We start from the raw sequence: 14301 nt of genomic DNA, 5'->3' as shown, positions 1-14301 counted from the left end.
AAAGCAGAGAGCTAGGCAGCAGTCCTTTGGATAAAAAGCAGAGTTCTTTATTCTTTTCAGATCTGAGAAGAGGAGAGATAAAAGGAGAGAAAAAGAGGGATTTACAAAAGAGAGGTCAATTTCTTTTTGGTAAAAATTAGATCTTTTTCTTTGAGACGAGCTTGTGGGTTGTACAAGTCGTCGGTGTTCTTCTCATAGTGGAATCCCCTCACCCCTCCCGTGGACGTAGGCAAGTTTGCCGAACCACGTAAATCTCGTGTATTTATTGTTTTCTGGTTGTTAGCTATTGCTTGTAGGTTCCCTCAATATTCGGTCTTAGAGCTGATGAGAGGAAGAGTGCATATTTCACTTTGATAAAATATATCACTTTCGATTCTTGTTTCATTTGAGAAATAAGAATTTTACTATCTATTCTCGTTTCCTTTGAGAAACAAGAATATAGAGGTTGACTTGTGCTTTTGTGACAACAAAAGTCAGGGCTCTCTCTCAGCTGATATCGCTTCCGCGGCGGTGAGCGTGATTCTGCGCCCAACACCTAAATTAAAATAAGTAGATTGCCAATGCTTTAAATCAATGCCACGTTGCATAAGCTAGAACCTTTTACCAGAACATCATGCTCGTTCATACTGGACATTTTCAAACTAATGAGCCGGTGCCATTAGCAGTAGTCCTATCACGATGTCTCCAACTTTTGAGACGTTGAGTCCCGATAACTTCACCATGACTTTCTCGTCTTTAAGAATCCATCGAAGTGAGAGAGAAAAAGAAAATAAAAGAATAGAAAATTTCTTGGGAAAAATGTTATAAGCCCCAAAAAAAAGATCCGGTTGTGGCCCAGACCCAGCAATTAATTCTCTTAGCATTTAGCCCCATAAAATAGTGAAAATTGTGGCCCAGCCCTAAAAGCCCATTCATATACATGTATTGGGTGTATTTTGACCAACATACCTAAATTACCCTCATCTCTCTCACAGGAGAAAACCGGCTGAATGGGTTCCTCCTTTGGCGGCGACCGCTCCCATCGCATTTAAGGCGAAGCGACGGAGGAAAGCGGGGGGAAAAAGCGCGCACTCCCTCCATTACTGTGCTGCTTCATCATCCTTTAATATAAATCGGTCAGTTCTAGCTCTCACTCTCTCATTAATGAAATTAGGGTTTGTTCTTCAACTGTCAACCATGTTTATGCGCCTGAAATCCCCTCAATTACTCCTCACCTCCTCATAACTGTCCTCATAACTCTCAACCACCCAATGACTACTGATGACTTGATTTGCATGGTGTTTTTAGGCGAGAATGCCATATTTATGAAGCTAAGGTCGACAGCAAGCTTTTATGAACTGAAATATGGTGTGGCTGAAAGATTGAAAGTACTTGAAGAATCTTTTTCCTTGATATATAAATCTGAGAGGCACCCCAACCTGAATTTTTTAGTTGAGAACGAAGATGACCTGAAGTGCATGTTAGAGCACAATCGAAAGATTGGTTGTACGGAGATTCATATGCAGGTTGCTGTTAACATAGAGTGTTCCACGCCAGGGAAGAATCAGAAAGTTATTAGCGAAATATAAGTAATTAATAAACTCTTTATAACATTGTGCTTAGTGTGATGTAAACACTGTTATCTTTTGGTCAACTTTCAATCACCCCTCTGGGCTTTAAATCCCCTGAATGTAACCGTATAACTGTCGTCATAAATTTGAACAACCCCCAACGGGTTCCAAAGAGTTGATGAGCATGGTGCCGTTAGGCGATAATGCTATATTCTGCATGATTTGAAGTGCACGTTGGAACGCAAGTAAATAACTAGAATTGTTCTGATTAAAATGCAAGATGTTGATGCCCAGTAATGTCCTACTCCTGAGGAAAAAAACAGAAAGTTATTACTGATTTGTAAGTAATAGAATGAACTCTGTTTGAAACTGGGATATGTGGGATGTTGAAATTTTGATTTCAGGTTTCGATGCTATTTTGGGGAAAAATAGTTGTCATCGCTGATGGGTACTTTTTAACCCTTCAGCATACGGGTTAATTATCTAAGATATATGTTAACTATTATATGAACATGTTAACTCTCATTGGAACATGTTATACTTTTCTTGAACATGTTAACTTTCGTCTGTCTGTGTTAACCATGACCATTGTCTGTTAAATTCCACTGCTCTATGTTAAGTTTTGCTCAAAATGGTTAATTTTACACCCAATTAGTTAACTTTTGGTGTGCTGTGTTAACCATGCATATTGTTAACTTTCATCATAGTGCTGTTAACTTAAGTTATAAGAAGATTATTTAACATAGTGTGCAGGATATCTCACTGTTTGATTAAATTGTGCAACAGGGACGCCTCTTTGAGTGCAGATTATAGTTGTCCTCCTCCAGGAAATGCATCCAATTCAGAGAGAATCCAAACCGATTTTCCATCTGGTAAGATTGTAATGAGGGCTGATGATATTCTCAATAACACTTCGAGCATTCCTCAATGGTGGCACACAGCATTAACTGAAAAGGGGCAACAATTTGAAACCGTAACTGAATTGAGACTAGCTTTGCAATACTATTCCATGGCCAAAAAATTTGAATATGAATTTGTAAAGAATGATCCCAAACATATCCGCGTTTGTTGTCGATATAAGGAGACATATGGATGCCCTTGGATGCTCTTTGCAGCTCCTGTTAAAAATGATAAAAGAATGGAAATCAAAAGGTTTGTGAATGAACACAGTTGCGGACAACATTCTAACTTGTCAGGGCAATCACGGGCATCTCGTAAGTTCATAGCAGCCCAATTGCGACCGGTATTAAAGGCACGACCTGAAATCCACCCAATTGATGTGCAAAAGGACTTCCTCACTCGATTTGGATTGAGACTTGAATACAGTAAGATATGGTGGGGCAAAGAAAGAGCACAGCAGGATATGTATGGTGATAGCTATGAGGCTTATGATCAATTTAGATGGTAAATATTACAGTTAATTTATAACTTGTGTGCAAATGTTTATCGTAGCCGCTTTAATGTTAATATGTTACCCTTATGTTCCAATGTATTATATTTATTTACATGTCCAGAAGTGGCATTGTTGTACAGATATGAGCAAATGGTGAAGCAAATGAATCCAGGAAGCTACATTTGCATTGACCAGAATGAAGGAAGGTTCAGAAGACTGTTTATATGTTATGCTGCTTGCATCCAGGGTTTCTTAAATGGGTGTAGACCCCTTTTATTTTTGGATGGGACCTTTTTGAAAGACAGATATAATGGCATGCTTCTAAGCACCATAGCCTCGGAGACCAAGGGATATTTCCACTTGCGTATTGTATATGTGATCAAGAAAATGTTCATAATTGGAGATGGTTCCTACAAGGCCTGTGGTCCATACTGTATGAAAGGTTGGACCCGTACAATCCCCCCCACCAATTGGTAATTATTTCTGATACCGACAAGGGGATTCGAGAAGGCGTGAGAGAATATTTCCCTGAAGCAATTCACTCACGCTGCGTTCTGCATCTAGTTGAAAATTTTAGATCAAAGCTCAAGGATTTGGGATTGAAGGCAAAGGACACACAGGTTTTTGGGAATTTGCTCCAAACTGCTTGCTATAAATACACTATAGCGGAATGGAACGACTACATGAAGGAAATCTATGAGATGGCTCCAGTCGCATATGAGATTGCTCCAGTCGCATATGAGATTGCAATTAATTACTCGCCAGAGCATTGGGCAAATGCCTTCTTCCCTGACATTAGGTATGCATTCAATTATTAAGACGTTTTGCGGTTGATGTTAACTGTTATGCATATATGTGAAGTATCCTTTTTATAGGTTAACCTTCGCTAATATATGTTAACTTTCACCAATATATGTTAACTATGATGTTATTATGTTAGACTTTAGCTGTATAGGTTAAGTTTTATGATCACTTGTTAAGAAGATAACATATTATATGCCCATCATACTTCCTATATGTTGTCCTTTGCAGATATGGCCATGTAACCTCTAATGTCGCAGAATCCTTTAACAGCTGGATACGTGAAGCCCGTTTGTTACGTATCCTGCAAATGGTGGAGCATATCCGAAAACAACTTATGACTCGCATGAACAACAGACGGATAATGGCGTGTAAGTGGACAAGCTATCTTTGTCCTAAAGCTGAGCAGATTGTTAGAGAAAATATGGAAAAAGGGCGCACTTTAGAGATTAGGCAATCTAGAGAGGATATTTTCGAAGTGCAATCCCATAGAACCACTCACATTGATTTGGAGAATAGGACATGCACTTGCCGAGCTTGGGACGTAACCCGTATTCCTTGTCTCCATGCTTGTGCAGTCATTATTTATATGAAAAGAGATGTATATCAATATTGTGATTGGTTCATGTCCGTAGAAACGTTTAAGAAGAGCTACGACGAAATACTATATCCCATACCAGACTATGAGAAGCGGAGTGTGCCCAAGGATGAAATCCAGATTTTGCTACCAATTACCACTAAGAGGAGGGGAAGAAATAGAACAAGACGCATAAACAACAGAACCATATACAAATGGCCCGTCAAATGTTCTCGGTGCAAAGTTGAAGGTCACAATAGAGCAACCTACAATGAGCCCATCCGTGACTAGTGTGTTTCAGCTTCTAACAACAATACTTTTGTATGAGACATATAGGTGTTTCAGCTTCTAACAACAATACTTTTGTATGAGACATATAGATGGTTTTAAAGTTGTTAAGTATATGGCGTTGTACTTTTGTAATCTGTGATAATGCCTGTTATATTTATTTTGTTCATGCTGTTAATAGAAACATGTTATAGTGAGAGACATTTTCCGATCTTCACCTGTCATGTCAAGGTTTTGAGTTTAAATGGGTGACTTCTCCAACGTATTAGTCACTGTTCTAACGGCTAGCAACCAGTCATTTCAAATAGCCATATTCCAACGGCTAGTAAGTTGATCCTTAAGCAATATAAAATGTGCACATAGGAAAGTTATAAGCTTAATAGAAGTTCTAACTTTCCCTTCATTCCCTCTTGAGATTGCGAGATGAAAACGTCAGAGGGTGTTCAGTCATGGGAAGAGGTATGTTGTTTTTGTAACATTCCAACACCCATGAAGCAGTGCAAAAATGGGAGGAACAAGGGTAGATTCTTCTGGGGATGTGCAAATTTCCCAAAGAGCCAATGCAAGTTTTTCGCTTGGGCTCACAGTGAAGATGCAATGGTAAGTAGGAATATTCCAGATTGCCCAGAAGTCCCCGTTGAAGATGATATGGCGGTCAAGGCAAAGCAGTTGAAGAAAGCACTGAAGCAAGCAAACCGCGAAGTTGAAAAATGGAAACTTTGTTCTTTCTTCATGTGTTGTTTTTGTATGGTTCTAATATCCATCATCTTTGTCATCTCTAACTGAATTTGGTCAAGTATCACGTGTATACGTTAACGTTTACTATAAATGGTTAAGTTTCAGAGCTATATGTTAACTCTAACTGATAGTGGTTAAGTTTTAGAGTTACATGTTAACTATTACGTATAGTGGTTAAGTTTCAGAGCTATATGTTAACTCTAACTGAATTTGGTCAAGTTTTAGAGCTATATGTTAACTATTGGAGATAGTGGTTAAGTTTCAGAGCTACGGGTTAACTTTTATTAAAAGTGGTTAACTTTCAGCGCTATATGTTATCTTTCATACTTATATGGCAGCCACCTCAAGTTTTGTCTCGGAACATCAGTGACATATACTATAGCCCTGTTATGTATTACATTTCAAACATTTTAGCAACAAATATTATGCTGTCAACCAGTTAAACAACCAGTTTCTTACATCTCCTCGTCCAACCTACCCACCAGTTAAATAAAAAGTTTTGATATCACATAACATCTTAACTAGCAACCAGTTACACAGCCTTTCTCTAGTTATACATCTAAATTAATATGCCTGTTAGTTTTCTCCCACAACAAACTGCACAATACATAACTTTTCCTGACATCATTCACCCATCCTTTTTTAGCCCATCCACATAATTTTTTTTCTGTTCCCATCCTTCAACTAGGAGTTCAGCTGCAAGCTTGGTACGGATGACGTCGGACTCGTCAGCGGGATTAGTTACCTGACTGGTATCAGTCCCTTGTATTATAGTCGTTATATATAAAGGAACGAAAAGCCCACAATCAAATCTACATCATATACATTGGAAAGATAGTTAGATATTTGATGCTGAATAAAATGAAAAAGTGTGTGAAACACTAACGTTCCACGCTGTTGCTCGCAAGGGACGGCTTCATATCGGAATTTCTTCCAAACATTATTGGGATCAAAACCAGCCTTCATGTGATCCATGAAATCAATTACTTTATTTACTGGGTCCAGGTATGCACTGTGGCCTGCAGAGCTGTAATGCTTGATAACATCCTCGTCCAACCTTACTTCAACAACATGCTAGTGGTCATGCCGCACAAGCGGGATAAGGAGTACTGATTTATTTGCGACGACATGCTTTTGTATGAACGAGGTGTATAAATGTGCGTAATCTGGGTTCACTACGTAAAGGCTATGCTGTATTGCCAAGCAAATAATGATAAGCCATTTGTAAACAGGAGTTAAAAAACATTGGGAGTTTGAAGCTAATGCTTACGTAGAAAAATACTGACACGACCCCATATTTCATGCCAACAGAACCAATTTCTGGCCTCTCTAGCCATGTGCTGAGCCTATCTACAAGAGCTTCCATGACCTGTTAACAGAAGATGCAAATTAGATTGCATAACATCTCAACATCCAGTAAATCCAAGTATTGCGTAAAAGATTAACATATTGAGAGTAGCATATTGAACTTGCATGGTCATCGATACGCCCGCTACATAGAAGATAAAGAAGCTCTGTCGAATCAATGCTGCTGTTCAATGTCTTAATAATAGTACGTGACCTGAAACATAACAATAAGATCCAAATTTTAACATAAACCAGGCTATATGTTAACTGGATTTGCAAATATAAACATGATTTGGCAAACGTTGGCACAAATAGGTATAAGTTAACATAAACCTATAATCATTAACATGTAACTATGAAAGTTAACATAAACCTATAATCATTAACATGTAACTATGAAAGTTAACATAAACCTATAATCATTAACATGTAACAATGAAAGTTAACATGTTGTAGCCACGGTTAATCAGAATGTCTAAACTTACTGATGGGCTGTTTCATTGCAGAACTGAAAGAGCCATCTGTTCTCGTCTGGTGTGAGCTTTGCTGCTATATGCTGAGGCACTCTAAAGTTGTGAACGAAGGTTCCTTCACTATCAATCACACGTATGCTAAAATCATCAACGCTAGGAATACCCTCGTTTAGCAACTTCAATAGAGCCTCCTCCTTCTTCTTGATTTTCCTCTTCCCAAGAAAATCCCAAGTGCATTCCTCAAGCTTACAATAGAACCTGATTTTATCCCTCTCTTCCTCCTTGTGTGGTGATATGTTAAATGTTAATTATATCTGGACGACCGTCCTTCTTCTTTCCTTCAGTGAAAAGGGTTCGGACCAGATGTGAGCGAGTCCTCTTTCTGGTACTTGGTCCCCTAATACCCCTTGACACAAGTTTCTTCGATCTCTTCTGATAAACTTGCACCTGATCCTTATCCTCCTCACTAGCCACAGCTTTCCCCACATTCTCAACCTCCATCTCTTGCCATTCCTCCTTCGCTGCCTCCTTCTCTTCCTCTTTCTTCTCATCTCCACTCTCTTCCTCTTTCTTCTCATCTTCCCTCTCTTCCTCTTTCTTCTCATCTTCTCTCTCTTCCTCTTTCTTCTCCATCTCTTGCCATTCACCTTTCTCTGCCTCCTTCTCTGTTTGCGCAACAGCATCTGCAATATGAGAAGCTTCCTTGCCAATGTTCGTTACATCGTCATAATCAAAACAAATTCCATCATCACCCATATCACTCCTATCATTAGAATCAAAACTCTTTCTTATTTTCCTCTGTGCATCTTTCTTCTTTTCCTCAGTGCATACCCTTTATGCCTATCACTTTGTGACATAAGTTCCCTCACATTTTTCTTCAGGTCTTCGGGATCAATCAAGTCTTCGATCCCTTCATAGCGCTCCAATTTCTTGTTCAACCTATGTATCTCCTGGGAGCAAGCATCCCATTGAAGGCGCTTGCTATGCTTGACAGCGTGGAGCAATTTTCAATTTATATTGGCCGTATTCCTCCAAAAATGAATTTGCTCTGCAGGTGCCAACTTATCTATTTCATCTTCTCTTGAAAAAGCATCAGCGATATGCTGGGACAAAATCTGAAAACTTATCTATTTCATCTTCTCTTGAAAAAGCATCAGCGATATGCTGGGACAAAATCTGAAAAGTAAACCATATACCCTTTACCCATGTAAATCCACAAGATTAAGCAGAATAGTTATGAAAACCCATAAAAGAAAGTTAACATGAAAAAATGCAAATTGAAAATGAATTAATGATAACAATAAAATATTTAACTCAATGTAAATATGTTGTGATGTGTAAAGAGTCATTGCTGCTTACGTAACCCACAGATGAGCTCTTTGGTCTGCCCATCACCTTCTCTTGCTTCCCAGCCTTCTGCTTTTCTTCCTCGTTCATCTTTCTCGGCCTAGTTTGCTCTTTGGTCTGCCCATTACTCCTTTTCTTATCTTGCTTCCCGGACGTTGGACTTCTATTTTTCCCAAAGCGAGTGAATTCAATCTTCTTCCTGCTGGGCTCCCTTTGAGGGTATTTTTCACCCCATCCAATGCTGAGTGAAATTGGTTTCTCCTCAAGTTTTATGCTTGCTTTCTTGGCCTTAGAGACGATTGTCTCCATCCTCAGCGATCCAGCCGTCCCTCCGACCCTTACCCAGTTGGTCATCGGAGGCTTCCACCTCAAGTTTAGGGCTGGTTTTTTAATGCCAGTCATCTCAAAGTACCAAAGCTGTCAGAATAGAAGGATCAATTGTCAAAATAATTAACTTGTATAACTCTTTCTTGAACTACAACATACTAAATAGCTAGCCTTCACTTCACTAACCCATGTTAACATTACTGGGTACATGTTACCTTTCACTTATTAATGTTAACTTTAATTTTTATATGTTAAAGTTTATGTTAACATGTTAACTTTCACCTATTAATGTTAACTTTTACTTTTATATGTCAAACTTCATGTTAACATGTTGATTTCAACATGTTAGCCTATTAACGTCCAATGTTGTACATGTTTTCTAATGCCTGGTACCATGACTCCTATTAACTAGATAAAATGTCTAGCCAGATGATCATGCAACATACAGGGATGAGCGGCATGCATCCAGGTACGTATGTAACCCCTAGCTTCCTCATCTCTTGAACAACAATTTGAATGCCTCTCTTCGTCTCATCAAAAATAAATTTACCCCATGCAATGGTCTTCACTCTCTCGATACTATCTACATATTGAAACAATTGTCTTGGGATGCCTTGAGAGCTGTTGGGGCACCAAATTGTTGCACATTGGTACAATATCTGAAGCAGCACAAAATCCTCATTGTCCTTATTATCAGAGGACTCTACAAGTGTTTCCAGTAACTCCTCGACATATCTCCTCATGCTACCAGCTTCTGGTGTAGCCTTGGCCTTTGCCTTTGCCTTTGGCTTGGCCTTTAGCATTTCTTTCTTATCTTCAAAGTATTGCCTCCAAAGTCTGTTGTGAGGGTCTCTATTCCCGTAGATCAGCTCCCCATCAATGGGAAAGCCTGTGTGAGTATGCACCCACTCTTCATCAAATTTCACTGAAAATATAGAACCGCTCTTGGGGTTGGGAAAAGAGAACTCATCAGTTTCGCCAGTATAATGGCTGAGCACATACTCTAGTGCCCGTCGATCGCGTGCTGGGGGACCAAAGAACACATAGTGCTCAAAGTTACAGCCTTTGTAGGCATCCCAATGCCACTTCTTCAGTTTTGGTTGCAGTTTTTGCATGAAGGAACAATACGTTCCAAGACAGGCACTGGGCCTAATAGCACCTAATGCAGTAACTATCCTTAATGAACAACAATTTACTCTTAACAAGCTGTTCAACTCAACTTTAAATTACGTAACAATCAACAGAAAAGGCATTAACATAGTCAAAATCATGATTTATTAACATGATTAGCTAATAGTTGACTCTTAAGAGTAAACGTTAACAACAAACACAGATTATTGACATGCATTGCTACTACCTATCAACAATTGCCATTTCCTTCAAAAAGGAACCCATAAACCACAATTAAAATCAACATCACTCATTTAAAATAATTAAATTCAAAAACCCTCAATTGATTGGGAACTTACTTCTTCTTTGACATGGACACATCCTCCGACGAGCGTCTCCTCTTGCGCTCTCGATTTTCCTGACTTTTCATGCTCAATAGGGTTTCCATCGCCTCATTACTCTCCTCATCATCAGAGGATGGCGGAACAGAATCGCCGGCGTAAGATATCAAGGCGGAGGTGGAGGGGGATAAATTTGGTAGTTCCTCCTGCGCAAGTCGTGCCGACCGACGCCGGTGACGAACGTCCGCTTCCGTTTGAATCTGGTCTACTTCACCCGTGCGTCGTTTAGGGTTCTTAGCCATTTTTCTTATAATTTTCTTCGGCATTTTCCTTGTGGGTTTCCTGGCCGCTAGAGTCAAACTAGGGTTTTCAAATTGGGTTCGACCGCTGAAGGAGATTCGAGGTTTTGGAGAAATTTGTGGGTCTGCAGAGAAAAGAGCGCGAGCGAGAGAAAGAGGGAGGGCGGATTGGGGGGGACGAACAGTTACAAGGGCAGTTTCGTCTTAAGAGAGGTACTGTGCTCTCAAAGTTGCTTGGGAAATGAAAATGGGGCTGAACCGTTATTGAGTTGGGTATTGGGGGTTTGATCACACAAAAAAAAAATACAGGGGGGCTATACACAACTGGATCTTTTTTTTGGGGCCTTATAACATTTTTACCAAATTTCTTCCATGCACGAAGATATTTTTAGATGCCTGTTGTTCTCAAAGCTTAATAGCGTGGGAACCATGGCAAGCAACAAGCACCACTAATGAAAAATTGAGCACCCTTGATGGCATGCAATTGAGTAGACTTTAGTCAAGGTTCAACACAAAATGTTAAAGCCAAAAGACTTGACTTTGGCTCTTTAATTTCACGAGTCTTTTGCCTCAAAAAAATTTCACGAGTCTTATTTGATCGGTGAAGAACCTGGGTTTGAGATATATATATATATACTCTAAAAAAATCTACCGGATTTAAGACCCCTTTCTTCTTATATCCTTCTGAAGCAGCTCCCAAGTTTGCAGGACTCAAAATGTTATCCGCATTTAAGACCCCTTTCTTCGTATTCCTCCTCCTCCTCAAATGCACAATCTCAACTCCACCTTCAGAATCCTTCATCTTTAACGGATTCACCGGTGCCAATCTGAAACTCGATGGAATCGCCTCCATCACCTCTGACGGCCTACTCAAGCTCACCAACGCCACAAGACTAATGAAAGGCCATGCTTTCCATCCAAACCCTCTCAAATTCAAATCTCCCGCCGGAAAAACCCTCTCCTTCTCCACAACATTCGTGTTCGCTATTTTATCCGAGATATCCGATGTCAGCGGCCACGGCATCGCCTTCGTGGTCTCCCCGACGACGAACCTCTCCTCTGCTCTTCAGAGCCAGTACTTAGGCCTGTTCAATATGAACAACAATGGCAATGCAAGTAATCACGTATTTGCTGTTGAGCTCGACACAATACTTAACTCTGAGTTCAAAGATATTAGCGATAATCACGTTGGCATTGATGTAAACAGTTTGAAGTCTAGTAACTCTCATGACGCTGGTTACTACGACAATAAAACCGGCGTTTTCAAGAACTTGACGCTGATGAGTGGCCAACCTATGCAGTTGTGGGTAGATTTCAAGGGAGAAGAAATGGAACTAAACGTTACATTATCTCCAATCCGAATGCCCAAGCCAAAGAAACCCCTCCTGTCGACGAAAATTGATCTTTCGAGCTTAATGCTCGATTTGATGTATGTTGGTTTCTCTTCAGCGACAGGGTCATTTCACACGACTCATTGTGTTCTCGGATGGAGCTTCAAGATGAACGGAGAGTCTGAAAAGCTCGACTACGATAGGTTCCCCCCGCTTCCTCGCAATAAAAATAAAGTTGGTGTGAATGTTTTAGAGATATGGCTGCCCATGGCTTCTAGCTCTTTTGTGTTATTCATCATTATCGCCGTCTATCTTATTGTTCGAAGGAGGAGAAAATATGCTGAATTACTCGAAGATTGGGAGATTCAATATGGACCTCACCGGTTCTCATATAAAGACCTGTTCCAAGCGACGAAAGGGTTCAAAGAGAAAGAGTTACTGGGGACAGGGGGATTCGGTAGAGTATACAAAGGGGTGTTATCTCCTTCAAAGATTGAGGTTGCAGTTAAGAGAGTCTCCCATGAATCAAGGCAAGGTATGAAAGAGTTTGTAGCCGAAATTGTCAGCATCGGCCAGCTTCGCCATCGAAATATTGTACAGCTCTTAGGCTACTGTCGACGAAAAGGGGAACTTCTCTTAGTGTACGACTTCATGCCTAACGGTAGCCTTGACAAATTTCTATATGACAAACGAATGCCGACTCTCCGTTGGGTTCAAAGGTTGCTATATATTCTCCCTGATATCCTATCTGTTATATTTGATAGTATATAATGATGCTACTAGACTATCTCCTCCAAACTATATTCACACTACGAGCGAGAGAACTTGTGTGGGTTCGCATCCTATTAGAACCACCTGCATACAGCGGACAGTTCTGACCCTTTGATGAAAAAAGAGGACAAACTAAGAATTTTGCCCCCCACTTGATAGGTCAGAACTGCCTGTTTGAATGAGGAAAGTTCTGATTGGATGTGTGGTGGAAGTGTGAGCTCAATTGAGAGTACGAGTCCTTGTTTAATGGTTGAAAAGAATAGACCCCACATATTTCTTTTCTGTATTGTGTTTGGGAGGAATAATATAGTTATCTCAACCTGGCTCTAGGTAGTATTATTCCTCTCGATTTCCTTTTGCTTCTTAGCTTCTCTTCATGACTTTCTATTTGAAGTTTCTGACTTGTATAAATATATGTAGTCATACATACGAGTAATCAATAAAGATTGTTCTCCTTTATCTAAACAGGTTCAAAATCATCAAAGGCGTTGCATCCGGTCTCTTATACCTACACGCAGAATGGGAGAAAGTCGTTGTCCATAGAGACATCAAGGCGAGCAACGTTCTACTCGATAGCGAAATGAACGGGAGGCTTGGCGATTTCGGGCTAGCGAGGTTGTATGATCATGGATCCTACCCTTTAACAACTCATGTTGTTGGAACAATGGGGTATCTTGCTCCGGAGATTGGAAGGAACGGCAAAGCGACGACTCTAACCGATGTTTATGCCTTCGGGGTTTTCTTACTTGAAGTGGTTTGTGGCAAGAGACCGGTGAAGCCCAACACTGAGAATGGGCTCGTTCTGATGGATTATGTGATCGATAACTGGAAACAAGGAACGTTGATTGAGACAATTGATTCAAGAATGACGGTGGAGGACTACAACGTCGATGAGGTCGAGTTGGTATTGAAACTTGGTTTGCTGTGTTCACATCCAATAGCGGGAGTGAGGCCGAGCATGAGGCAAGTGATGCAGATTCTTGATGGAGATGTTCGACTGCCGGAGATTACGCCGGATTGTTTGAGCTTTGGGAGTGCGGCTTTGCCGGCTGATTTGGGCTTTGAAGATTATATCACGTCGTTTTGTTTCATTTCCATGTCAGGAGGAGGCCGATGAATCCAACGGGTATACTATATATGTTTTGTATAAGAGTGTTTCGTTAAGATTATATAAAGATATTGGATATAAATAAGGTGCTAAAAGCTCATGAATTTGTTGTTAATGTGATCATGCAAAGCATATGCATTATCAAAAAAAAATTAGGAATATGCCAATCCAAGTTGCAGGACGGAGATTAGTTATAATCGGATTTGGATCCTCAACACTATTGAAAAAGGTATAGTATAGAAGTCATTACTTTTCCTCAAAACCGTCTATGTTAAAATGTAGTATGTACAATAGCTCTTGTTTGAGTAATAACTGAATTTCATTTTAGTTCTAATAATTGTTTGAGATTATATAGTATAGATAAAAATAGGTATAAGACATGTATGAGGCGAAACTAAGCGAAAATCAGCTCAAATGTTGATTTCAACCATCAAATTATCGATAGTCATTAGGAACCCACTAACGGTTGAAGACTCATTCATGGCTACAAGAACTGATTG

General features: G+C 39.9%; 2 protein-coding genes across 2 annotated transcripts; both read left to right on the top strand.

Annotated features, from left to right (window-relative positions):
- On the top strand, window positions 1251-4612 carry LOC109847765. The gene is made up of 6 exons (XM_020417004.1): window positions 1251-1550; window positions 1955-1998; window positions 2337-2954; window positions 3003-3385; window positions 3508-3742; window positions 3976-4612. Exons 1-6 carry the CDS (start codon window positions 1251-1253, stop codon window positions 4610-4612), a joined length of 2217 nt encoding a protein of 738 aa, XP_020272593.1.
- Window positions 11303-13838, top strand: LOC109848747 (L-type lectin-domain containing receptor kinase IV.2-like). Its single transcript, XM_020418394.1, has 2 exons — window positions 11303-12641; window positions 13162-13838. Exons 1-2 carry the CDS (start codon window positions 11308-11310, stop codon window positions 13808-13810), a joined length of 1983 nt encoding a protein of 660 aa, XP_020273983.1. The 5' UTR covers window positions 11303-11307; the 3' UTR covers window positions 13811-13838.

This window comes from Asparagus officinalis, chromosome 7, assembly GCF_001876935.1.
Source record: "Asparagus officinalis chromosome 7, Aspof.V1, whole genome shotgun sequence".
NCBI lineage: Eukaryota > Viridiplantae > Streptophyta > Magnoliopsida > Asparagales > Asparagaceae > Asparagus > Asparagus officinalis.
This window is presented reverse-complemented; position numbering and strand designations above follow the sequence as displayed.

What these genes read in the sequence shown, in the direction of transcription:
- LOC109847765 (XM_020417004.1), top strand. Translation starts at nt 1,251, where the DNA reads ATGACTACTGATGACTTGATTTGCATGGTGTTTTTAGGCGAGAATGCC. An exon ending in ATAGTTGTCATCGCTGATGG is followed by an intron (nt 1,999 to 2,336) that starts GTACTTTTTAAC and finishes ATTGTGCAACAG; the next exon opens with GGACGCCTCTTTGAGTGCAG. An exon ending in GCTTATGATCAATTTAGATG is followed by an intron (nt 2,955 to 3,002) that starts GTAAATATTACA and finishes TGTTTATCGTAG; the next exon opens with CCGCTTTAATGTTAATATGT.
- LOC109848747 (XM_020418394.1), top strand. Translation starts at nt 11,308, where the DNA reads ATGTTATCCGCATTTAAGACCCCTTTCTTCGTATTCCTCCTCCTCCTC. An exon ending in ACTCTCCGTTGGGTTCAAAG is followed by an intron (nt 12,642 to 13,161) that starts GTTGCTATATAT and finishes TTATCTAAACAG; the next exon opens with GTTCAAAATCATCAAAGGCG.